This window comes from Myotis lucifugus, unplaced genomic scaffold (assembly GCF_000147115.1).
Source record: "Myotis lucifugus unplaced genomic scaffold, Myoluc2.0 scaffold_41, whole genome shotgun sequence".
Taxonomy (NCBI): Eukaryota; Metazoa; Chordata; class Mammalia; order Chiroptera; family Vespertilionidae; genus Myotis; species Myotis lucifugus.
In genome coordinates this window covers 3,085,215-3,112,118 of record NW_005871089.1, presented here as the reverse complement: position 1 = coordinate 3,112,118, position 26,904 = coordinate 3,085,215, and the positions used below count along the sequence as shown (strand labels likewise).

General features: G+C 45.0%; 1 protein-coding gene across 1 annotated transcript in view; it reads left to right on the top strand.

The window, feature by feature from the left end:
* The window catches only part of CELF6 (CUGBP Elav-like family member 6), a 29,347-nt gene extending 7,756 nt beyond the window's left edge, over nucleotides 1–21,591 (top strand). Inside the window, 11 exon segments of the mRNA XM_006087833.3 lie at nucleotides 4,902–4,950; nucleotides 16,768–16,896; nucleotides 17,005–17,084; nucleotides 17,253–17,396; nucleotides 17,513–17,645; nucleotides 17,739–17,885; nucleotides 18,101–18,163; nucleotides 18,430–18,507; nucleotides 18,592–18,735; nucleotides 19,356–19,511; nucleotides 20,336–21,591. Coding sequence (XP_006087895.1) covers nucleotides 4,902–4,950; nucleotides 16,768–16,896; nucleotides 17,005–17,084; nucleotides 17,253–17,396; nucleotides 17,513–17,645; nucleotides 17,739–17,885; nucleotides 18,101–18,163; nucleotides 18,430–18,507; nucleotides 18,592–18,735; nucleotides 19,356–19,483 — 1,095 coding nt within the window. The 3' untranslated portion in view covers nucleotides 19,484–19,511; nucleotides 20,336–21,591.
* Nucleotides 21,592–26,904: the final 5,313 nt, after the last annotated feature.

Here is a 26,904-nt window from a genome sequence, read left to right as displayed (position 1 = left end):
TCCCCTCAACAGGGAGTTCAACCAGGAGTTCGACCAGGGGGCGGTGCCGGCCTGCCAACCGCCAGTGGCTCCTCTCTCTGGCCAGCCTGGCCTGATAGGCCCGATCAGGGTGGGCCAGCTGGACCCCACCCATGCACGAATTCGTGCACTGGGCCTCTAGTATAATCATATTTGAGTATTTAGAAACCTAAAGACAAAGGCCACTTCTGGAATTCTGGGGTCAGTGTGAGAACTGGTAGGGAAGGTGTCCAGCAAAGATGGCTAAGGCTCCATGTGAATGGAGAGTATTGTGTATCTTGTGCAGCAGGGCAGGCAGAACTCACACATTTTGACTGCCGGTCTTGGGATTGGGATCTCAGGCTTTACTGGGAGGTTTGCAATGGAGAACTGTTGGAAGATTTTAAGCATGGGAGAGTGAGGGACTGGTTTTAAAAGATCACTCAGGCTACAGTGTGAAGGTTGGTTTGGAAAGGAAGCAACATTGGAGGCAGGATGACCCTTTAGAGCACTGTTGCTTGAGTGCAAATGAATGATGACACTAACCTGGAGCTGGGGATAGGGCAGGAATGGGAGAAGAGGAGGAACTTGAGGATCCCTATATAGATTCTAGAACCAATGAGACTTGGTAGTAAATTGAATTAGAGAAGGGGGATAAAGTAGAACAACATACTGAAAACAGTGACGTTTGCTTTTTCTCTGCATTACCCTTCCCTGCACCCATGACACCTCTCTTAGAATCACCAATGGTCCCTTCTTCAGGAAAGTTCTGATAAACACTCTTTCCATGGTAGGGGAAGGGACTGAGGGCATGAGTGCTGAGTGGAGGGAGGATTTGGCATCAGAACAGAAGAGTCTGAAGACAGCAGTGCTGAGTCTAAAGGCATGAATTTTAGGCAAGTCAAGGAGAAAGAAGGGATAAAGTGTTGCCTTCTCTCTGTTGATGGGGGCAAAAGGACCAGGGTATCATGCCTATCTGTACTGCCTCCAACCTTCCCCACTTCACTGCCTGGAGTAGGTTGTTCTCTTCTCTTTCTGATGTTCTCTCTCTTGGTTTCCCATCCAAGGCTGGTTCTGAAGAAGACATGAGCCTGGACTCTACCTAAGAAACTATCAAGGGAATAGGTGCTCAGCCAAGCTCAAGAGCTCACTTGAGTTCCCATGAGAAGTTCTTGGCCAAGGAAGCAAAGCCTTCCTTTCTCCAAAGGGGAACCATGATTATCTCATCCCACTCCCAAGTCTGTCCCCTGGTTGTGGCAGGAACAAGGCAGGGCAGGGTTGCCCGGGCAGTTCATGTGGGCAGCCCTTTTTCTCCTTCAGCCACATAGACTACACCTAAATTGTGGGTGTCCTCCCTAACCACTTCACAGTGGAAACCGAAGGCCCAGAGCTCAATTTTGTCCTCATCCTCTTGTGCTACTCTCCTGCAGACTTCCCCTGCACCTCCAAACTTCCAAACTGCCAACTTCCCCAAAACCTAAGCTATAAACTGAGAGTCAGCCAACATTTTCTCCTTTCCCTCAATCCCCACATCTGCTAGAACTTTAGTCCAGTTAATTCTCCTGAAACATCTCTTGAATCTGTCCATTTCTTTCTGCCCTGCTCTAGGTTACCCTCCCCCTTTACCTGTATCACACTGGTTTTTCTACCTCTAATCTTCCCTTTCAAATCTTTTCTCTGCATGGTGACAGCTCATGGGATCTTTCATAAGATTATTCCCCTAGTTAAAATCCTTTCCTGGATCCTTATTGCCTTTGAAATACAACAAAGTCAAAATTCCTTGTCATGGTTTTCAAAACCTGTCCTGTTCTGGCCCCTGCCTACCTTTGTTTCACACCCTCCCACTAAAAAAAGAAAAGAAAAGAAGAAGAAGAAGCCCATATTACATTTGATGCACCTACTAAGACGTAGCCATTGTCATTTTCACCACAACCCTGCAAAGTAGGGTCATGGTTTTCCTTTTTACTTATGTGGCTCAGAGAACTTAGTTGACAATGGTTGAGCTAGGATTTAAATCTACGTCTATCTGACTCTAAAGTAATTTGTTCTCTGCTGGCTACCTCCATGCCCACCAGAACCCTTGCTCCTTGTTCAGACTGGCAGCTCCCTCTCCATGCCCAAGGCATCTGGAGTGCTCAGCTTGCCGCCCTACCTCTCCCATTATCTCCACATGACCCAATGACTCTAGTCCTGCAAATGACCCCTCAGGTCAAATCTGCCTCCTCCATGAAGTTTTCCCTGAGTCAACCTCTCCACCTGGAGTCAGCTTCTCCCAGAGCACATTACCTTGCACTCCTCCTAAGGCTCCAGTCCCTCTGTGCCCCTTTTCTTGTGTTCATGTCTTAAAAACAGAGTCCAGCAGCTCAATGCAAAAATCAATGACTTCAGTGTCAGACAGAAGTGGGGGAAATTTTAGCTCAACCACTTACCCACCACGTGATCTTAGACATGTGATTATCCTCCCCCACCTTCAGCTTTCTTGTCTATAGTATGGAGACAATGGTATTACCTTGCATAGTGGTTGAAAGAAATTTAGAGACAATGTATGTAAAATGCCCAGGAAGGGCCTGGCGCACACTAGGCTCTCAGCAAATGGTGGCATTATGTTCCCCTCTGTGAGACTTTGAGGATAGGGTTCCTGTGGTCATCACTGTCTCCCCTAAAGGCCCCAGCCTGGGGATCTTGACAGAGTTCAGAAAATGCTAGTAGCATGCCCAAGTGGTGGAAAGCCTAGCTGCCCAACTTCTCCCTCCTGGTCCTTGTAGGACATGTACATACCACCTAATGCCCACTCTCCATCAAAGAGTGGGGAAGTTGGAGAGGAGGACGGGGGCATCCCCCAGAACACCGATGAGCTCTATGTCCCCAGAAATCCAGCCTGGGGAGGCAGCTGCTGTGGAAACCACTGCTGTCACATGTGCTCATTTCTCTATGCTCCAGACAGAAATGCTCAATATTTATTTAAGCTTCTCTCCTCTTTCCTTTCCCCCTACCACGCTCCTCCCTGCCTTTCCTTCCTTACCCCTTGTCCCCTCATTTCCTTCTTATCTCCATCAGTATTTCTCTCTTCCCTTACCCCTTTCTAGGTCTGTCTCTTATTCTCTCTCATGATTTCTGCCTTCCCATTTCTCTTCATCTCTTCTCATGTCTCCACTCTTCTATCTCTTGGTCTCTCCTCCACAATCACAAGTGGCCATGCCAAGGGACGGGTCCTGTCCTCCTGGTCCCTGGTCCTGCTTGGATTGATCTGTCACCCTCTCTAGACTGCAGCCTGAGTCCTGCTGGTGTCTTGGTCCTCCTGCTGGTGTCTTGGTCCCCACTCACAGTGGTACACTGCGGGTGCTCCACCACCAGTGAAACATGAGCTTTGGGTGAGAGGGTAATAGCACTGATTGAGACTTGGCCTGTTTTCCTTTCCTAAAAAAAAAAAAAAAAAAAAAAAAAAAAAAAAAAAAAAAAGCCCTCCTTACTCTCCATCTTCAAATTTTATCAAAGGAAATTGCTCAGCTGCGACTGCCAGGGCATTACCATGGTTACCGGGTAGCACTTGTGGCTATGGTAACAGGAAGCTGCCTGTTGTCTCGGCAACAAGTACATTGGTAGAGGATGGAGTGGCTCTTGATTGGTGCAAAAATAGTGCATGTCCTCAGAGGAGGGAGCCAGATCATAACCTTCTCAGGCCAGAGAAGGCATCAGTACTCCTTCACCATGACTTGGAAGGCCACTGTTCTTTCTTCCTGGCAATCAGCTGTCTGTCCCAACAATAATTCCTCACACCCTATGCACCCAGCTCTTGGACATTTACAAAGACCTTTTGTGCCCCCATTATTTCATGTGATCCACAACACCAAAGAGAGGAAAGTGAGGTGGGGATTCAGTCATGAGTTCTCTCAGGGTGATTGGGGGATGGGAATGTGTGGAGTGGGGTATATTTACATCACCTAAGAACTTGTACAAATCCCCCAGCTTAAGAATCTGATTTGGTTCCCAAGTGATTCTTATCCACCCCTGATCAGGGAACCCCTGAATTAGAAGGTGAAATTGGTTGGGGGGATGGGGGGCGGAGAAAGGAGTCAAGCTGTTTTTTGGGCTTATAGCTTAGATGACTGGAAGAATCAGGTTTGAGAAAAAGATGAACTCTGGTTTTGATGTGTCAAGTGGAAGGTGCCAGTGAGACTTTCTAGTGGATGCCCAGCAAGCAGCTGGGCATGTGGGTCTGAAGCTCGGAAGAGAGGTGGTTGGATGAGATTATCCAGGAAGAATGAGAGGAACAGAATGAGCAGGGCTGAAGATGATGCCCTGAAGAACTCTAACATCCTCAGGGGAAGGGGGATCCAGGAGGGGACTGAGGCGTAGAAACTATGGTGACACAAAAGCTTGGTAAAGGTTCTCCCCCATTTAACAACTTGAATCAGAAAGTAGCTTACTGGAAATCATACAACCATTAAATGGCAGAGTTGGGAATAGACAGCACTAAGTCTGTCTGGTTCCAGATTGTTTAATCTAAATGGTACAGAATTATATTCTATTTGAGGCCACAAATCTGCAATATCAGTTCTTCTCTCCATCCAAAGCCTTTAAGGAAGTCCAGGAGCCAGAGGGATAGGCCTCACATGGTCCCTGCCCAGAGCCCAAGGTAAGAGAATCTCATTAGCCTCCACAGTCTTTCCTGCACTTGCCACTGAGCTTCCTAACACCCAACCCTTCAGGTTTTAAGCACCTTGTAAATTCCCAGGTTTACGGAAGGAATCTTGGAGAAAATCTATAATCCCAGGTGAGACAGGTGGAGTGCAGAGTTCAAAGGTGCCAGAGCTTAGATCCTGAGGAGTCAGGGATGGAGAAGCCGGGAGGCCCAAGGGCCAGGCAGTCATGCTGACTGGGTATGTTGGTCCGATGTCTTTCAGATGAACCGTCCAATCCAAGTGAAGCCAGCTGCCAGTGAGGGCCGAGGAGGTAACTTCCCTGCCTGATAAACCTCAGGGTATCACCCATGTAGGGGATAATGGATCCACTCCTGGAGTCAGTTCTACCAATGGTTTATTACTAGAACCTCCTTGGGTAAGGGGACAAGTGGGGTCCAGAGTTGCTCCATTCTAGAAACAGCTTAGCCATCCCAGCTCAGACTAAGAAGGGATGAGACCTGGCTGGTGTGGCTCAGTTGATTGGGCATCATCCTGTGCACCAAAAGGTTGCCAGTTCCATTTCTGGTCAGGGTACATGCCAGGGATGTGGGGTCCATCCCTGATGGGTGTGCAAGAGGCAGCTGATTGATGTTTATCTCTTTCCTTTCCTCTCTCTCTAAAAATCAATTTTAAAATCTTAAAAATAAAGAAGAAGGGATGAGGCCCCAGGGTCCCCAGACCCAAAAGAGGCTGGAAGAGCCTAAGCAGATGCTGGAGATAGAGGAAGGAGGCTCTTTTCACCTTTCCCCTTGAGAGGGTTCATTCTGTTTTTCCAGGTTCTTCTTTGTTTGAAGAATGAGGGTAGAGTTAGTCTCCTTTTCTAGATTCTTCTGATTGCAGAGAACCCAGTCCACTCTAGGTTGGGCCACTCATTCCTTCATTGTAATTGCCTGGCTATTCATGGTCAAAGATGAGACTGATGTAATGGACTTTGTAGGCCATATTAAGGAATTTGACTCTCTGCTGAAGACCATGGGATGACTTTGAAAGGCTTTTAACTGCACTGTTTCCTGGTGCAGAAAGACCAATGCTCCTTAAGAACAGGAGTGGTTGAAACCTGTGCTTTTTGACAACCAGCTGTGTTCTGATCAGCTTCCATGCTGGAAAAGCAATGCGAACATTGGTGTCAGTTTTTGATGTCTTTCTCCCTCTTTATTCGCTGGTAGCCCTCCCTGATGTCTGCTGACTATAATCCTTAGCTAAGCCTCTGCCTGCCTTACCCAAGATCAGCCATGGCTTTGTTAGGAGAAAGTAGCTTTCCAAGGTCAAGGAGAGAATGGCATCCAACTGACAGATATTTATTGACCTCGACTCATTCTGCATATCTTCTCAGACTTCATGCTCAGAACAAGGGGCTCTGGTAGCTCCATGGTTCTATTGTAGAGTTAGTTCCTCTAAGAAATTCTTCTTTCATCCTTTTAGATTCTCTGACCTCTGGTCTCCAATTCTCAGTTTCTGGTCAAGATGTTATTACCCCTTCTTTGCCTGAAGAGATATTACCAAGCTTCCTTCCTCCCCTCCACACACATATCCATCTTTCCCATCTCATTCTTTCCAGCCCGGTCTTTGAGAAGTTCCAGGCCATATACCAAACCTCTGGTTTACTTGTCCCCAAAATTTCCGCTTGAAATTCTGTTAGGCATCGAGACCATTGTTGGCCAGCTTCTATGCCCTACCTACAAACACTACAGTCCCACAGCTGAGAGTATCCAATGAGCTAAGAAGCAGATAGGCTGGGATGCAGTTCATTCAACAATCCAACCAATATCTTCTGAGGAAATACTCCACATTAGAAATACAGATGTGAGCAAGGCAGACCTGGCACTTGGCCTCATGGAGCTCTAGAGCGATGTACAATTCAGTGTGATCAGTTCTTTTCAAGTCCTGGGGGAACTGTGAGGACACAAACAAAAGGCACATAACTTAGGGAGGTCAAGGTGGACTCCCAGAGGTAGAAATATTTAAGTTGAAATGTCAAGGATGAACAAGAAGCAGTCAATAGAAAAGGGAGAAAGGGGGTGGGCAGGCATTTCAATCAAAGAGAATAGCATGTCTAGAGCTCGAAGAACATGATGCAACTTGGAGTCTGGTTCAGGAACTAAGTTCACAGTGCTGGGGGCTCTCCTGTTGTTTGGAATCCAACACAACTTGTCAGGGTGAGGGCAGTTGCTCAAAGGCAGCCTCCATGCCAATAATGCTTCTTCTTGTTCTGGCCCATATGTCCTGGTCATCTGGGCCCCAACCAGTGGCACCAGCCTGAGTTTTATCATTTTTCTCTTCCTTTTTGTACAGTTTTTCAAGTATCACATTATTGACAAATTCTGTGCATGTGGCATCCCACCTCAATACCTGTTTATATTCAGATCAGCTCAAGAGATCAAGAAAAGCAAATCTAGCTGGAAATAGGTCTGTCTGGCAGTAGAATTCATAATTTTAGTAGTTACATGTTACACATATTTCTTGACAAGTGATGGGTCTTAAGGAATATAACTCCAAATGCATCCATGGATAATCCCTCTTGCAGGTTTTGATAACAAGATCTCTCAATTCCTCCCTCTTCTCACTCCTAGTTTCTAAATGTTCTCTGCCACATATTTAAGAGAGAGGAGGCATGTGTACTAAGTCTTAGGCCTTTACAATTTCTAAGTATTTTACTACCAACTGATCTGTGTTAGATAATCTTACTAATCAAAATGTGTTCATTTTCTTCAATGTTATCACATATCTCTTCTAAAGTTCTAGAAACCCAACTTTTAAAATGGTATTGGATTTTGCTTTTGAAATATAATATTTGACACCAATGTGGGTCATCTTGTCCCATTCAAGTCTTATCTCTGTGATCTCAAACATTCTATAAATCTTCATAGTTAATGGTCACAGCCTGTGTACCTGCATATTTTTTATTATTCCTAAATTAAATCCCTAATAATGATTGCCTAACAGTAATTTTTATATCTGATAAGAATACTGGAATCATCCCTAGTTGGTTTGGCTCAGTGGATAGAGTGCTGGCCTTCGGACTGAAGGGTCCCAGGTTCAATTCCAGTCAGGGGCACATGCCGGGTTGCGGGCTCAATCCCCAGTAGCAGGCGTGCAAGAGGCAACCAATCAGTGATTCTCATCATTGATGTTTCTACCTCTCTCTCCCTCTCCCTTTCTCTCTGAATTCAATAAAAAAATATATTTTTTAAAAAGACTGGTATCAAGGCATAATCCAAGGGGTATCAAGGCAAAAATAATCTTCCAAAATTCTGCTATTTTTTTCTTCAACGGATTATTAGATTTTTCTTTCCATAAAATTGGGGTCACCAATTCAAATGCTACAGGAGTCAGGTAAGTAACCCTAAGTGGATGAGACTCTCATAATTTAATTAAAAAATACATTTTAATTATATTAAATGTTGCCAACTAACTCAATTTTTAAAGTGGACTAGCACTGTGAGAGTCTAACCAAACCTATCAGGTTTGCTTCTTTGGCCCAAAGACTCTTATTTTTCCCATTTACCTTCTACACAAAAATGCTTACTTTACCTTATGCCAATCAACAGAGTAGTCTTTCTCTTGTTTTTACTGAAGAGACATGAGGTTTGTGGTTGAAATATCCTGCATTTTAAACACATTGTATTACTTATAGAAGATATTGGTAACATGCACATTCAATGCTTGCAACACAATAATAGCAGTAACACAACAGGATCTGCCTTTTAGGAGGTGCTGGGGTCCTCTTCTTCCAAGGCCATCCCCTACAACCTTGGTAACACTTGGAGTACCAGATGGTCATCCAGGTCTTCATGACTATATTATAGCAGCCTTTTAATGTATCCCAACCAGTTCCCATAAATTTTGTAGCTAAATTCACGCTGTTCATATACTCCATGCCTATATTTTATATCCTGGGGCACTGAGCAGTATACTCTCAAAGGAAGATGCATCTAATTTTCCTAAATAAAATTATCTTCTAATTTACTAAAGGCATCCACTTCTACAGTAAACATACATAGTGCCAAAACTTTTCCTGCAGCATTTGGATTTATTTAAATGTAAACATTAAAATGTTGGCCTGCATAAAAATTCAAGGTTCATACATTTCAAAATGTTAACCTCAAATTATATGAGGTCAGAGCTAGAGATCCCCAAATCTCTCAGACAATGGTAACTGAATAGGTCTATTTTATTTTGCTCTTTAGCATGAAGACTGTGGTTGATTTTTCCTAACTTATGGTATTTCTACTATGAAAGCACTAAGAAAAATACATTAAATTATAAGCACCAATCTTATAGGAAAAGTATTCTTCAGTCCTAAGGCAAAATCTACAAAATCATTGAACTGTATATTCTCTCCTCTCTTTCAAATTTCATAGCATAAAATCGATAAAGTCATAAATCACAATGGTGATTGCTCTGCTTGTTCCATTCCCCAACTTTGCTGTCTTTTTTACTCAGCAAATATTTCTGTATCCAAGATTCCTAAGGTACAGAAATAGATTAAGTAATCAATCCATGCACTCTTTTCACTTTATTTTTTAAAGATTTTTTTATTAATTTTTAGAGAACGAGAAAAGGAGAGAAAGAGAGAGAAACATAAATGTGAGAGTAGTGAGACATCAATCAGCTGTCTCCACTAGAGATTGAGCCTGAATGTGCCCTGACCCAGAATCGAACCAGCAACCCTGGGTGTACAGGACACGCCCAACCAACTGAACCACACCAACCAGGGCAACTTTATTTTTTTAACTAAAATTTTAAGCATTCTCTGAGGTGAGCATCTCTTTTTTAATCTTGAAACTTGATTTAACTCAAAATCCAGTCATTTGTCTTCATATCAACCCTTCTATCCCCATCCTATAATTAAGTAATTTCTGCCTGAATTTGCAAGGGCTTATTTAAATATCAGCCTAGATTTTGAGTAATAGACATATATTATTATCTAACTAGGTGAGCCCTCTTTTCCAAATTTTCCTAAGATTTTATTTAATTCAGTATTTAATAACAACTGAACATTGAGTTCCAGTTAAATTTTAAGCTAGAATTTTTAGAATTTCATAATAGTGGGACATGTCCTGTGACTGAAATAAAGTATGAACCTTAGCAGCAACTATTCTGTCAGTTGGCAGTCATCTCTGTCTTTGATCCTTATACTTATTTAATTCTAAAAAGTATTATTCCGACTAAGACCTGGCTGGATAAGTTTCATAGTACTGCTTAAGACTTTACTCAAGTTAACATTTCACTTCCTAAAATGCATTCTACTTCCAAAGGTAAAAAGAAATGCTTTCTGCCCTGCTGGCGTGGTTCAGTGATTGAGTATCGACCTATGAACCAGGAGGTCACAGTTCAATTCCCAGTTGAAAGATCAGAAGGGAGGATCTATCACCGGTCAGGGTTATGGGCTCGATCCCGGTTGTGGGGTGTGCAGGAGGCAGCCGATCAATGATTCTCTCATCATTGATGTTTCAATTTTTCTCTCCCTCTCCCTTCCTCTCTGAAATCAATAAAAATATACTTAAAAAAAAAGAAAGAAATGCTTTCCTTCAGCTTAGCTCAGTGGATTGGCCAAAGCTGATCGTTGTAACACTTTTAGGCCATGGACATGGCGGAATGTCTTACAAGCCCTTCAGGCACAGTTGCACAGCCTGCAAAAGGAAAAGGCATCGTGGGAGGCTGAAAGTCTTCTCTTTTAAGGGAATCTGGAAGTCATGCTGGGTTTACCTTTCCTATTCCCCTCCTGGATTAGGATGATGACACAATACTTTTTTGGTCTAAGTCCCTAATTTTTGGCCATCCTTAAAGCCCTTCTTTACCTTATTTTTATTTATTTTTTATTGTGGTAAATTAGAGATAACAAACTTTACCATTTTTAAGTGCACAGTTCAGTAGTGTTAACTATATTCGCATTGTGTGTAACCCTTTACCAGAACTCTTTCATCTTACAAAACTTAAACTTTGTACCATTAAACAATAATTCCCCATTCATCCTCCCTCAAGCCCCTGATAACCATCATTCTACCTTCTGTTTTTATGAGTTTGGCAACTCTGGATACCTTATATAAGTGGAATCATGCAGTATTTGTCTTTGTGACTGGCTTATTTCACTTGGCATATTGTCCTCAAAGTTCATCTGTGTTGTAGCATGTATCAGAATTTCCTTCCTTTTAAAGCCTGAATAATATTCCATTGTATGTATGTACCACATTTTGTTTATGCATTCATTGGTCGATAGACATTTGGGTTGCTTCCTATTATGGATAATGCTACTGTGAACATGAATGCACAAATATCTCCTTGAGACCCTGTTTTCAATTCTTTTGGATATATACCCAGAACTGGTATTGCTAGATCACATGATAATTCCGTATTTATTTTTTTAAAAAATAATAAATAAGCCAGTCACAAAGACAAATACTGCATGATTCCACTTTTATGAGGTATCCAGAGTTGCCAAACTTATAAAAACAGAAGGTAGAATGATGGTTATCAGGGGCTTGAGGGAAGATGAATGGGGAATTATTGTTTAATGGGTACAATACTGTAAGGAACCACCATACTGGTTTTCATAGTGGTAATATCATTTTACATTCCCACCAACAATGCACAAGGGTTGCAATTTCTCTACATCTTTGCTGCAACACTAGCAGTTTTTGTTTTTTATAACAATCATCCTAATGGGTGTAAGTTGCTAGCTCATTGTGGTTTTGATTTGCATTTCCTTAATGCTTAATGTTGTTGAGCATCTTTTCATATGCTTCTTGGTCATTTGCATATCTTCTTTGGAGAGATGTTTGTTTAAGTCCTTTGCTCATTTTTAAAATAGATTATTTGGTTTATTATTGTCAGGAGCTTTCTATATATTCTGGATATAAACCCTTATCAGGTATATGATTTGCAAATATTTTCTCCCATTTTTAGATTGCCTTTTCACTCTGATTGTGTCCTTTGATGCACAGAAGTTTTTAATTTTGTTGTCATACAATTTATCTATTTTTACTTTTGTTGCTTATGCTTTTGGTGTCATATCCAAGAAATCACTGTCAAATACAAGGTCATGAAGCTTTCCCCCTATTTTTACTTCTAAGACTTTTATGGTGTTAGCACTTATGTTTAGGTCTTTGATCCATTTCAGCTCATTTTTTATATGATATGAGGTAGCAGTCCAACTTTATTCTTTTGCATGTAAACATCCAGTTTTTTCAGCACCATTTGTTGAAAAGACTGGCACTTGTGTCAAAATCATTTGACCATATATGCAAGGGCTTACTTCTGGGCTCTCTATACTATTCCACTGATCTATGTGTCTGTCTTTATGCCAGTATCACATTGTTGGATTACTATAGCTTTGTAATAAGCTTTTACATTTTATTTTTTAAATATGTTTTTATTGATTTTTTTTTTTTAGAGAGAGAGGAAGGGAGAGGGATAGAGAGAAACATTGATGAGAGAGACACATTAATCAGCTTCCCCTGCACACCCTCTACAGGGGATCAAGCCCACAATTGGGGCATGTGCCCTTACTGGGAGTCAAATGGAGGACCTCTTGGTTCATGAGTTGACACCCAACCACTGAGCCACACCGGAAAGGCTGTAATAGTTTTAAAATCAGGAAGTGTGAGACCTTCAACTTGCTTCTTTAAAAAAGAAATGTTTATTGATTTGAGAGAGAGAGAAAGGGAGAAGGATAGAGAGAAAAACATCAATCAGCAGCCTCCCCCACACTCCCTAACCAGGGATCGAGCCTGCAACCTGGACATGTGCCCTGACCAAGAATTGAACCAGCAACCTTTCAGTACATGGATGATGCTCAACCAACTGAGCCAGAGCACAACTTGCTTCTTTTTCAAGATTGCTTTGGTTATTCAGAGTCTCTTAAGATTCCATGTGAATTTTAGAATGGATTTTTATTTCTACCAAAAATGCCATTGGGATTTTGACAGAGATTGCATTAAATTTGTAGATCACTTTGGGTAGTGTTGACATTTAACAATATCATGTCTTTTAATCATGAACAGGGATTATCTTCCATTTATTTACATCTTCTTTAAGTTCAGCAATATTTTGTAGTTTTCAGGGTAAAAGTCTTTTGCCTCCTTGGTTAAGTTTATTCCTAAGTACTTTATTCATTTTGATACTATTATAAGTGAAATTATTTTCATAATTTCCTGTTCATATTGTTCACTACTAGTGTATAGGAATACAACTGAGTTAAAAAAATTATTTTTGATCCTCACCCAAGGATATTTTTTCCATTGCTTTTAGAGAGAGTAGAAAGAGAGAGAGAGACATCAATATGAGAGAAATACATCAATTGGTTGCCTCCTGCACATGCCCACTGGCACTGGGAATTGAACCTGCAACCCAGGTACATGCCCTTGACCATGAATCAAACCAACACTCTAACCACTGAGCAATACCTGCCAGGGCCACAGCTGACTTTTATTTGTTAATTTTGTATTCTGCAACTTTGCTTAATTTATTAGTTCTAAGAGGGATGTGCATGTGTGTGCAAAGCCCTTCTTGACGCTCATCAGATCTTGCCAGAAGACTCTTTGCCCTGGATATTTCCTTCATGTTAATTCCCAGTCTTCCTTGGCTCCTTAAGCTTCAGTTATCCCTAAGAACACAGGGAGAGATGCTTTGCTCCAAATGCTGCCACCAGCGGAAACTCCTGGGTTGGTGTTTGGAAGGAAAGGTGAACCAGTATTTTTAGGATGTGTTTGGTGGTTGATGGTTGGTATCTCAATGCTGAAACCTTGCCCTTACATAGTTTGTATAATCATGACATCCTATATGGAGGTGAGTGGGTATGAGGGACCTAGAGGCTAGAAACTTGAAAGTACCTCAGGAATTCCTCTGGGACATCTTGAGGCAAGGCCTCCCTTCTTGAATAGCATCTTGGTGCCATTCCTGAGGAAGATGGAGTGGTCTGACTCTGGACTCTAAACCCCATCATTTGCTAGATTCGAGTCCTTGACCTGTTTGATCAGCTTCATGGAGATAAGCCTCTTGGACCCAAACAACTTGGTTCGGTTTCAAAAAAGTATTTGATAAAAGAGCAAGGAGTACACATTGGTTGCCAACAGAAAAATGCATACCATTCAACTTTCCAACACCATGTCTCAACTCCACACTGATGCTATCTTTTTAATTCCTCCCACTTCAGGAAGGTTGAACCTCCCTGTCTGATATTCCCATCTTTCTAGGGACCCACCCACCACCCAAGGGATGCTTTTATTCAGCCATTTCTGACCTACCTCTTACAGACTCCTTTTTCTTCTTTTTTCTTTTTTACAAAACTGGTAGAGTTTGACCTGAAGGAAATTGAATTATCTGGACTAAATCACATCATTATCTCTCCTTTGGGGCATTGATCAGCCCTCCAAATCTTGAGGGCTGTGGAAAATGTATTCTACCGTTTAAGAATCACCTAAGACTTATGGTCACTGTCACCTGCCGAACACCATTCAGATCCCTGTAAAATGGCAGAGAATATCAAGATTCAAGGTGATACCTGGAAAACAGGCAGCACAGCGCCCAGTCTCTATCCTGGCCTCATTTCAATTTCAATTCTGTACAGTCCAGTAGCCCAGAGCCACAGGGTCGATGCCTTGTAATGGAAATGGACATTTGAAACTTGGGAGACTCTAACTGGAAAAAAAGGATCATAGAATTTCATGGTCTGTAATATGACCTTGAACTGACAACCACCTGCAGAAAAGATCAACAAGAAGAAGAGCAGATAAAAGATAAGACTACTATCGACACAACGCTCTTTCCCATCCTGGGGGTGTTATCCTAGCCTTGACATCTCTTTTCCTACCTATCTGAATGCTGGTCTCTATGGCATGACATCTTACCTAGGTACAATGACTATCTTGTAGACCCTTCCCAATGACACAGCTGCACTATAATTTAAGGCATCATGAAGCCACTTTAAGTTTGGGACTCTGGAGGCCCTAAGATTTTCTCCAGCTCCTCCTGGGCCTTATGCAGCCCCATGGACATATTTAAATGTTCAACCTCAGACCAATGACACAGTCTTCTGGGGTTTGATTCCCTGACCAAATGAGGCTTATCCTCCAATGGCAAGGCAAAGCCACCAACATCATACTGGTCAAGAGATTCATGAAAGACCTTTCCTGTCTTCTCAGGTTCCTGAATAGGATGATCACAGATCCCTCTTCATACACCCTCTGGAACTCTAGTCTCTTTTTAGGTCAATGGTTTTCAAAGAAGTTTCCTTGGAGCCCCATCTAGGGGATATTAGGGGGAAATGAAGCAAGAGGAACTCCAGCATGCAGACAGACACACACACACACACACACACACACACACACACACACACTTCAGAGCAGTTTTGCTTTTCTCCTATATTTTGAACTTCATCCTAATATTTTGTTAGAACAATGGATTCCACTGCTTTTTTTAAAGGTTGAGAAACCAGTGGTATGTTCCAATGGCACTGTTTTGTGGCTAACACTCCCAGAAGTGGAGCACACCCACCAGATTATACTCTCACTACAGAAGGTCAGCACCTCCTCTAGAATTCTGGCTACAAGTACATTATCTATCTCTTCTCCCTCAGGGTTGGCTGGGCAGTAATCCTCTGGACAGATTCTGCTGAAACACACTATGCCTGTCTCACACTATTCCTGCAGCCCCTACCCTCCACACAAACACGGCATTGACTGACAGACACCTCTGGGTACCCAGGAAAGCCTGGGCTGAATCCCACACCATCCAGGTGAAATATGGACATACATATGGCCTTGTTGGAGATTCTCTCCACTGCTAACTTCAGACAGTCTGTTCTTCCTTTTGACTCTCACCAGCCTTGCTCCGTTGCGCCCGGGATCCAAGAACCCCCATGAGCCTAGCCATGCTTGTGAAGGAGTAAAGGACTTTGGGATGGGTTTTCTTGGGCTCCAGGACCTTGAAGGTGAAGCCTGAAGCCAGATTCCCACCCACTTCCTCTCTCCCAACTTGTATCACCTGGAGAAAGGCCCATCCCAAATTCAGAGACTTACCTTGATGCAGAAAGAAGCAGGGCTTTGACAGCAGGCCCTGTGGATTAGACCTCTCTACCCCAGGCTCCTGGATAGCGCTCTTGAGGCCTGATTTACTGAATGTCCAGCCCCAGCTCTCCAGCTTTCTCCAAGGAACACAGTCCAGCTTACAGTCCCTTTCCTGGTCTCTCTGCCACTCCCAGAGGAAGGGTGGACACGGGGAGGGATCAGATTTGTTCTCAGGTAGCCATCCAGGTCTATAGGCAGAACTTGTTTCTCCTGGAGAGGGATCAGGACAGGAAAATAGAAAAAGTCAGAAAGGGCTCAGTGAGGGCTCTGGCAGCTCAGTGAGGGAAGGGTGGATGTGGGAGGTAAGAAAAGGGGTCAGGGTTGTTAGCAAGTATAGTGGGAGAAATGATAATGCTGGAGGCTTAGGAACCCAAGATTCCTGCCCTCTTTAGGTCTCTGGGAGCACCCAAGTTGAATTCGGTGCTGGGGTTTGGGAGTCGTCATTCCATAGTTCAGTGTCAGGGGATGAGACAGAATGATGAGTTAACTGCTTCTGGTGCTGCTTTTTGATCCAGAACCCTCGATTGGAGCAGGAAGGGACATCGATTCTATCCACTGCCATCAGGCTAACCCACAAGGGTATAATTCTCTTCTCCAGACCCAGTATGAATACAAAGGCCTTCTCTGAGGACCTCCTCCCTTAATAGGGCAGAAATGGTCCAAAAATGGCCTTTTCCAAACTTTAAGAACAGAAAGGTCACACATATAAAAGATGCATACAGGGCTCCACCCAACCAAAGATATCAAACTAATCCATTTCCACAAGAGCAGCAGTGAGTCTTTCCATATTTTCTAAGACCCCGGGTTTCCTGATGGAAATCTGGGTTGAATTCCTTTACTCTAGATCTGTCTGCAGATCATCCTGCCCCTCAAAGAAACCCAACCTCGTAGCCCTGGACGTCTCACTCCCTACATCTCTTCCTTGCTAGACTGTGGTGGGCTACCTTCCTAAGTTCCTCTGGCTACTCTGGGGAGTCCAAGAGGACTTAGGGTCCCTAAATCACTCCTGAATTTGTCCCCAGAGGACCGAAAGCTGTTTGTGGGGATGCTGGGGAAGCAGCAGGGTGAGGATGATGTCAGACGCCTGTTCCAGCCTTTCGGCCATATCGAGGAGTGCACTGTCTTGCGGAGCCCGGATGGCACCAGTAAAGGTGACTTGAGCCGACCCCAGCATTTCCTGGTGATCCTGACTCTCACTGAGCCACATGACCCTTTGGCCCCTGTGGCCTGAGCCACCCAATCCCTCTGTCCTGCCCCAGGCTGTGCCTTTGTGAAGTTTGGGAGTCAGGGGGAAGCTCAGGCGGCCATCCAGAGTCTGCACGGCAGCCGGACCATGGCGGTGAGGGCGGGCACCAGGGGCCGAGGGTGAGGCCAGTGGGGTGGGGACGGGCTCCTCCTCCCCGCTTATGATCAGTGCCCTAGGAAAGGGCCTGATGTGCAAGGCGCTCAGCCCAGGGCCAAGACTGGGGTCTGGACCAGTCACCGTGGCCTCCCCTGCCCTGCCCAGGGTGCCTCATCCAGCCTCGTGGTCAAGCTGGCGGACACGGACCGGGAGCGAGCCCTGCGTCGTATGCAGCAGATGGCGGGCCAGCTGGGCGTCTTCCACCCGGCGCCGCTGCCGTTTGGCGCCTGCGGAGCCTACACCACGGCGGTAGGTGCCCGGTCCCTGGAGGACGCAGTGGGCTGGCGGTGGGCCAGGCCGGGTCGGGAGCTGGAGCTGCTGCCCGCCGCTGGGCCATCCACAGCCACGCCTCTTCCCTCCCAAAGATCCTGCAGCAGCAGGCGGCCCTGCTGGCAGCGGCCCAGGGCCCGGGACTAGGCCCGGTGGCTGCGGTGGCCGCACAGATGCAGCACGTGGCGGCCTTCAGCCTAGTCGCCACGCCACTGCTACCCGCGGCAGGTACTGAGCCGGGGGTGGGGGGGACGGGCGAGGCGGGGAGAGGCCCGGAGGGCGGCTGCGGCCTGACTCTGCCACCTCCTCCGCCACCTGCAGCCAACTCCCCTCCTGGCGGTGGCCCGGGCACTCTTCCGGGGCTCCCGGCACCTTTCGGAGTCAATGGATTCAGCTCCCTGACCCCTCAGACCAACGGGCAGCCGGGCCCTGACACCCTCTACAATAACGGGCTCTCCCCTTACCCAGGTGGGCCCCCTCCCGCCCCCGCTCCGCCAAAATCTCCCAGAAATGGAGTGAGGAGCGGGGGCGAGGGTGAGGGGATACGGGGGAGTTGGGGGGAGCAGGGTGTGTGTGTGTGTGTGGGGGGGGTCTCCCTGGAAAGGATTTCTCCTCTCTCCTGTTGCCTTTCACCCTGCCCACCGGCAGGCCTTCACTGTGGCCTTGTGCCCCTCTCTCCCCAGCCCAGAGCCCGGGTGTGGCTGACCCGCTGCAGCAGGCCTACGCTGGGATGCACCACTACGCAGGTTTCACTGGGCTCTGCACAGCCTGGGAGGGTTTGAAAGGTCCCAGAAAGGAATAGGGAAATTGGGGGTGAGGGGTGGGGGTATTATGCTCTTTTCTGAGGAGTCAACCCTCCCATCCCCCAACCCCTGGGCCCAGAATGGCCTCTCTAAGGGTGAGGGTTACCGTGGACTGGGCTGAATTGGTCAAAGTTGACCAGGCAGATGGGGCCCTGCTTGGGGGATGGCTCCTGGGGTTCACTGCCCACTCCCACCTCTGTCTTCACCAGCCTACCCATCAGCCTATGCCCCAGTGAGCACAGCTTTCCCTCAGCAGCCTTCAGCCCTGCCCCAGCAGCAAAGAGAAGGTGAGGGACAGGGCTGGACATCAGGACCTGGTGGGGCTGGACTCAGGGTCCCTTCCCTGAACCAGCCTGCTGCTGTTCCTGCAGGCCCCGAAGGCTGTAACCTCTTCATCTATCACCTGCCTCAGGAGTTTGGTGATGCAGAACTCATACAGACATTCCTGCCCTTTGGAGCTGTCGTCTCTGCCAAAGTCTTTGTGGATCGAGCCACCAACCAGAGCAAGTGTTTCGGTAAGCTGAGCCCAATCCCTGAGCCTCCCCCACTGCCAACTTTAAGATTCCTTACAGAGCCTAAGATTGTTCCTCCATAAGTCAATGATTCCCAAAGACTGAGCATATAGCACAAAGCAGAGTTACAGACCAGTGGTGGAGCTAAGCCCAGACCAGGAACAAGTCTAATTCAGGTTTACCTGGCAAGGTCAGGTATCTGGAAGATGTTTGACCAGGTCAGGCTTTAGAGTCTAGCCAGGACAGGAGGTGTCGGGGTCTGCTTCTTTATTGCTCTGTACCCAAACACAGAGATCCCTTCCAACTCCAACTGCAGTTCAGAGGACAAGAATGGGAGTTGAGGAGGGAGTCAACCCATGCTAGGGAAAGACAGGAAAATACCCCAACCAACACCCACATACTCAGAATTGCTTCCTGTCCTTCCAAGACTCACACTTTTATAAAATTCAAACCATTTGACCATGTAAGTATGAGTGTGTGTACATGTACGTGCAAACAATGGAAGGTAGAGGGGTATCTGTTTGATGGAACTGGCCTGAGGGGGAGGGAGAAGAGGCTGGTCAGAGAGAAAGGAGGCTCTGCCAAGCAGAGTTCCCAGCTAACCTCTGTGCCCAAACCCCCAGGGTTTGTTAGCTTTGACAATCCAACCAGTGCCCAGACAGCTATTCAGGCCATGAATGGCTTTCAAATTGGCATGAAGAGGCTCAAGGTCCAGCTAAAGAGGCCCAAGGATGCCAACAGGCCTTACTGATCTGCTCTCACTGACCAGTCACAGAAAGGTGAGTCCTTGGTGGACCCCAGGCAAATGGGGTCTGAGTGACGGAGACCCTCTCAGCTTTCTGTTCTTTTTGGGATGTTGGGGCATTCATTTATGAAAAAGTCTGGAAGAGAAGAGCCAGGAGTTAGGAGGAATCCTTAGTTTGAGACTTTGTGATTTTCCTTCAGTTCAAGAACTGAGATAAAATAGACAACATTTCCCGTCCCCATATTCTGGGAGAGATAATTAAGAACTAGATCCAACCAGTTATTTTTACTCCAGAGATAGCCACAGGGGGCCATGGGAGTGCAGGGGGATGGAAAATGAGACTAGAAAAGTAGGTTTGGGCAAGCTTGTGAAGGGTCTTAAAGGCCATGAGTTTGAACTTTATCCTGAAGATGATGGAGAATCATGAAGAATTTAAGCAAAAAGGGAACATGATGTAAGAGCTGGGGAAATGGCAGTTAACATGGAGATAAGGAGAGAAGCAAGTACACTGAAGAAGCAGGACCTGCAGGGCTTGGTGGGTGATGGGGAGGGAGATGACAGGCTCTGTTAGGTTTCTGGTGGGGCTAGCTGCCTGAAACTTTTAGAGATTCGCTATCTCAGAAGGTCCTCATGGCCCTGCCTCACTTGAGCTACCCCAGGGAGCCCCTCTGGGGTGGGTGCTGGGCTAGGGTGCTGACCAGGGCCCTGCTGTAGCTGTGCTCCTCCAGAAGAGAGGCCCAGGCACTCACCTAAGATGTAGCTGATGGGGCAAGCTGCTATTCTTATCTTGCCCTCCAGACTGACTTTTGCCTCCCACCCCCTACCTCCCTGTCCCTTATCAATTAATACCAACAACAGATTCAGAAGAGTGAGAAGAAGAAAAGAGAGGAAAAGCACAGAAGCGCTTAAGCAGCCTTTCTTGAAGGAGCAGCCGCAGACGGAGGTGGATTGGACCCAAGGCCAGTGCCTGGGGCTCAGGCCACTTTAAGGATTGTCTTCATCAAGTGGGTTGTTCTATGCCTGTGGCATAAAGCTCAGGCTGGAAAGGCAGCTGGGACTGGCTGAAGATGGACTGTCAAGGGAACCAGCAGAGGGACTTGGTGGTGCCAGAGGCTTCTCTGCAAGGGAAGCTCAGATTTACTTCGTTCAAAATCATATCATTCCTTAGAGTTTAGGGACCAAAGGACTATTGCTTTTTAAAGAATATATATATATATCAAAACAAAACACATAAAAGAGAAACACAAAGACAGTATAGAGTCTCATAAAAGCTGCCTTTAAATATCCCTAGGAGACAGGGTGAAGGAGACCTTTAAAAGCCCAAGCCTACTCAAAGGGAGGCTGTAGAAAGATTGTTCTGTGTCACATATTCTCTTAAACCATCTCCCCACACTGCCTTTTTAAAATAATTAAGGACCTGAAGTCTAGGCTCAGATGCAGGTGACAAGAGAGTTATGGAAGCAGTGAACCCACAGTACCCAAACACAGAGAGCATCACCGAAGAGGCTTCAGGAGGAACTCTGGCCTGCCCAGGCCTTTACCACCAAGAGTGGGAACCTGCCTTTCTTTCCTGACAGCCTTTCCAGTGGAACCACTACTTCTCTGGGCTGGAAGAAAAAGGGAGTTTTGGCCACCCTAGCTTTTCCCTTTCCTCTCCATATAGACAGAGGCCCTGCCTTTGGCTGAGCCGAGACACCTCCTAATTGCCCTCACCGGGAGCCAGCCCCAGTGTCCCCTTGCTCCAGGCCACCTTCTATTTCTAAGTTTGACCACCTGTAAAGTAGATTCAGGATACATGTAGAGGGCTGTGACAACAGACTTGGAAGTTTGCTACTGTATATACAGCCATTAAGAAGGGAGTAATTTTCAATATCTAGAAGGTTCAGAATTTAAAGTCCCTCTTTACCCAGGACCTGAGAGAGTAGATGTTTTGCCAAAATACTTCTTCATTCCTTTAAAAAGTATATCTTTCTTATGCAATAGTGTTTCACGTGCTTATCCAAGGTGCTTCTAGATGGTGAGCAGTGTTCAGCTTAGAAGTGGTGTGTGCTTTGTCTGTCTTTGTCTGTCTGTTGTATACAGTGGGTGCCATATAAAGCTGACCAATGGTGGTACTTCCTGCCTGCGTCTGTGAGATGGGCAAAAGATTTCAGCTTAGAACGCCATGATTCATCTTGCCTTTGCCAGCCTTTCCTGGGCCTGCAGGGATTTGCACATATTTTTCTCAGAAGGATAATTTCCTCTCCACCCCATAGACATAGATTAAACTGGTCTGTGGCCCCACCTGTGTGGTGGGCACTCTGATCCCCAGATGTTGCTGAGGCTGGAGGCCTTTGATCTGATAGAAAATCAGAGTAAAGGATGCGAGGGTGGGATCAGAGGGTTCGTCCTTTATAACAGTTTTTAAGAAAACCTATTCCTACCTTTTCCTCTGTCTTTGACTCATTTTTGGAAGGAATGGGATGAAAAATAGATCCAGTAATAACATTACCAGGTAAGGTATGGTATATATCAATTAATAATTTTCAACTGAGAGAAGAACCAGTGTCAAGGGCATCTGTACATCAGCACAATGCTGACCCATAGACTGACCACCCTAGACACTGATGGAGATAGGTAGCACCTACATATTCAAACAGATGTTCACATAGAGGTATAGAGGCCCCCTCAGTACTAGGTTCTAAGCACTGTGCTAGGAGCCTGGGCTCAGGCATGTTCTAAGTACTCAAAGTTAGGAGGAAAGACAGACCAATAATGTAGTTATAATGGAGGGCCACACATGATAAGAAGAGTACCTAATTCAGACTTGATTGGTAATTCAGACTTGATAGATCAGAAAAAGGTTTCCTGAAGGATATTAAAAGAAGGAAAGGGTCTTTGAGGATGAACTGGGACTTTTGGACAAAGACATTTGGACAGTGCATCATTTTGATAAATTATCTTAATTACCAAGAAATAATAACGATTACCATTTATTCAGTGCCTACTATGTGCAGACAATGGGCACCAAGACTCTTTTCCCATTCCTAACTCTACCCTGAACCTTAACTCATTAAAAAAGTCACGTTAAGAGACTTGAAACAAAATGGTATTTAAAAGTATTTTGCTTCATAGTTAGGAACTGCCAGATTGTATGCCAATGGCTGCAGAGGTCGGCAGAGTCGGGGAAAGGGTCAGCAAACTATGGTCTGTGGACAAATCTGGCCTGCAGTCTATTTTTGTATAGCCTATAGGCCTTAGTTTGTAACTAAGAATGGTTTTTACATTCTTAAAGGATTGCAAAAAATGTTTTAAATAATACAGAGACTATGTGTGGCCCACAAATTCTAAAATAACTGATCTTTTAGATAAAAAGTTTGCTGACCCCTATAAGATCATGGAAGACTTGTAAAATGTCTAATGAGTTTGAATAACATGGTGTTTGTGTCTCTGTTGTTTGTGCATTTAGTAGTCTGAACCCTTTCAGCTGCAAGTGTCAAAAACTCAACTCAAACATGTTTAAGCCAATAAGAAATTAATTGGGTTACGTAATTGATAAATCAAAGGATATATCTTCCTTCAGGCATGGCTGGAACTAGGGGTTCAAATAATGATGTCTCCATCTTTTGGCTTGGCCTCACTAGTTCTAGCTCTAAAGTCCTAGGGAGAACTTTGGCCAGAATGGGCATGTGCCCATCTCTAGGGTGGAAGAGTAGACCACCATAATTGAAAACTTCACCAGGACTGTGTGGAGGTGAGGAATGGCTCCCCAAAGGAAGGGATGATGGACAAATAAGCAGTGTGCATCTACTATATTCCACTTCTTTATTGCTCAGCATCCACCTATAGTTTTCTTGACAAACATACAATTTCAAAAGTGTGCCTGCCTATCAATGCAATGACCCTAAGTCCCCCCAAAAAACATGCTCACTTCCCAATGGAAGACAAAACAGGATCATGTCCAGTTGCTTTATTGAACGAACCCCCAGTCCAGGATCCCTCTGTAATGTGCAATTCTTGATCAGGTCTGGATATAACTTCTCATGATTTTGCAATCCATATCCAAAAGATAAATTTAGCTACTTCTATATAACCAATATAAAATGGGGGAGGAAAATAGGATAACCAGTTTTTAAAAAGAAAAAACACACCTTCCATTTGGAATAGGGGAGAAGAGAAAACAATGGTCACTGATCTATAGCATATAGCACATCCTTCTGGACAGTGGAGCAAGTTTCTTGATCAAAACTAATTGTTCTCCGTCCTTTCCACTGGGAAATATCTCCCTTACCTATTTTCCTTTATGGACATCCCTGAGAGGATGCCCCTTCTGGAACTGAAGCTTCCCTCTTACAACTTTGGGCATGATTTTGGGCCCAAAGAATGTCTTAGAGATTATACATTCCCAGACCCTCATTTGCCAGGTATGAGGATTTTCTAGTGATACAATTCCCTTTCAAACTGATTGATTTGATTCTAGGGCTCTTGTGAGCTAATAACCATCAGCAAGATCTTACTGAGTCCTTGTCCTTGAGTCTGGATCTGGCCCTTGGAATTTCTGTCTCTTAGCAACAGGCCACACTTTGTCCATTTCCTTCTCTCTTAACATCATGGCTTCCATAGGGCCTGTCTGGCAATAAGTCAACCTTAATCTGCTCAACACCCCCAGAGACAGATTCCCTATTCAATACTTGGGTGGCTCATGCTCCAGTGGCCCTGAGCAGATAGTCACAAACCCCTGAGTTGCACTGGCTCCTAAGCCTCAACCCAAGGAGATGCTTAGCACAGGAGTGAGACAACCACACCACCACTCATTCTGGCCAACCTGCAGGTTGCTCTATTCCTCACCCTCTGGCCATGGTCTATTATTACACTGAGGCCAGTTCACCAAAATATTCCTGAAGGGAGTATGGCAATGGACACCAAATTTGGGGAGCCTCAAGAACTTATATAACTTGAGGACCACAGGCAGAGTCTTCAGCTGTTAGCCTTTCTCCTAGAGTAGGCCAGAAATGGCTTGATCTGGCAACCTTGGCACTGGGCCTCTTACAGAAAGCCAGCAGTCTGGGCTAGATTCCCTGTTTTTGAGCAGGAAAAAATCAGTTATGTCCTCAGGACTTTCTTGTTACTATTGGGACCAATGTTGAGATGGGGGTCTTTGATTGTGGCCCCTGTATTAACCCAAGCACTCTAGAAAGCAGACTCTAGGGCAAGGATTAAAGTACTCATACTTTTTTGGAAGATGGAAGCCCAGGATGGCGAAAGGAGAGACTTGTGAGGCAAGGAAAGATGTGGAGGAATGTAATACAATGCCTTACTGTGTTGACCACAATTTCATATGAGCCAGGGGGAGAGAGAAGATCTGACAGGTTTGTTTGCTAAGCACAAGGTGTTTGCAAGGAAAACCACACCTTGGAGCAGGTCACGAAGAGGAGAATTGAGGGGGACTTTGTCTATCTGTTCCCTTCATGTCTCCTGTTTTCCATTGGCCAAGGTGCACCCCAAAGGGTACTAACTCACTCTGAGTTGCATCATTGTCCTCTGGGCATCTGCTTGGGAATTCAGATCCCATGGCCTGTCATGTGGCATTTCTACCATAGATGTGGCAGTGGAGGGGCTACTTGGCATGGGTGGGGTGCCAACTAAGGAAGAGTAAGAAGGAGGTAGCCTAGAGAGTCCAAGAAGGAGTATGAGGTTTGTGACCAATACATCCCACTCTCTCCCACAGGATTTACAGCCAAGGTCCCCAGGCACCAGAATCCTTGGCACTGTCTGAATGCTAAGTGAAATAAATACTGTTTAACTTGGGAGAAAAAAAGAAGCATTCAGGTGTGGCTTGGAGGATCAGTCTTTATCTCTGGAACTTCCCAAGACCTAAGCTCCAGTATCTCCTATTGGATTTCCTATTTCTATGCCTTTATTCTCACTCACTTTAGCTGGGGGAGGAGGATCTGGTTTTATCATCTATAAGACGCATGATTACTAGACCCTTGGCAGTCTTAGCTTGCTAGCCACAAGCAGAAAAGGCAACTCTAAACAGCTGTATACAGTTCTGGTTTTGCCAGCATAGAAGAAAGCTGAACTGCAGAACCTTACTGAAAATCTTGAGAAAAGGTCAGCATACTCCCATATCCAGACATCTTCCCAGTGTGTCCCTGAAATCTCCATCTATGATGGATGCATGACCCAAATCTCAAGATAAAACAGAAGATCATTTAACTAGCCAACTTGATACCAGATAACAAGGATTTCCAATTTCTCAACCAAGGACCATCAGATACCCACTGAAATTTCACTTCAGTTCTGACAATTCCACATTCTGGAGTCTGTTCTTTTCACACTTCCATTTCTGTATGAGGGCTGGTTTAATTAGAAGTGATAGGAACCAACACAAACCAGCTTAAGCAAGAAGGGAACTGTGTAGTGGTATTACTGACTTCAGGTAGAGCTGAATTCAGGACTCAAACAAATGTTACCATGTCTCTCCCACTCCATCTCTCAGGGCTCTGCTTTACTTTGTGCCTTGGTCTCATTCTCTTTCCTGCCATGGACATACATTCTCTATGTGACAGAGATAACTAAATGCTAGCTGCTTCAATCTTATATGCTTCTACCATCATGTCCTCAAAAACAAGAGAGCTTTGAGGGGAAGATTATGATTGGCTTTATTAGGTCACTTACCCATATCTAAACTAATTATTTTGGTCAGGGTGATAGAATCCCCTGCCTGGCCTGATGGGTCATCTCTATGGAGTGGAAGGCGGTGGGGAGGTAGAGGTGGCATTGTGACTGTCAGCCCCACCAAGTACTTTTTCAAAAATATTTTTTTATTGATTTCAGAGAAGAAGGGAGAGGAAGAGAGAGATAAAAACATCAATGATGCATCCCCCACACTGAGAATCTAGCCCGCAACCCAGGCATGTGCTATGACAGGGAATCGAACCATGACCTCCTGGTTCATAGGTCAATGCTCAACCACTGATCAATGCCAGCCGGGCCCAAGTACTTTTAGAGTGCAAAAACATGTACTGCATGGTCTGGGAAAAATGTGTAATTTTGCCTGGGTGGAGTATAGGATGCAGGTGAAAAGGTGGTGAAAGTCAAGTAGGAGGCAGATCCAAAGAAAGGGTATAAGTTTTATCTTGGGGCCAGTAAGGAGCAATGGAAGGATTTACATAGAGGAATGAAATGATTACTTTGGGTTTTTGGAAAGATTCCCTTGGGCAGCTAAGTAGAGAATAGGTCGGAGGAGCAGATACCGGGATAAGGGGTCTAGTTAGGAAGCTAGAACAATGGTTCTAGTGAGGAGGAATAGGAATATAAAGGAGGGATTGATTTGAGATGTATTAAGAGGTAAAATTGAATATCTTCATGAGGTAAAATTGGTTCCGTTTAAGTGATGACGGTGGGAGAAATCTAAGATGCTTCCCTCTCAAGGTTTAGACTGA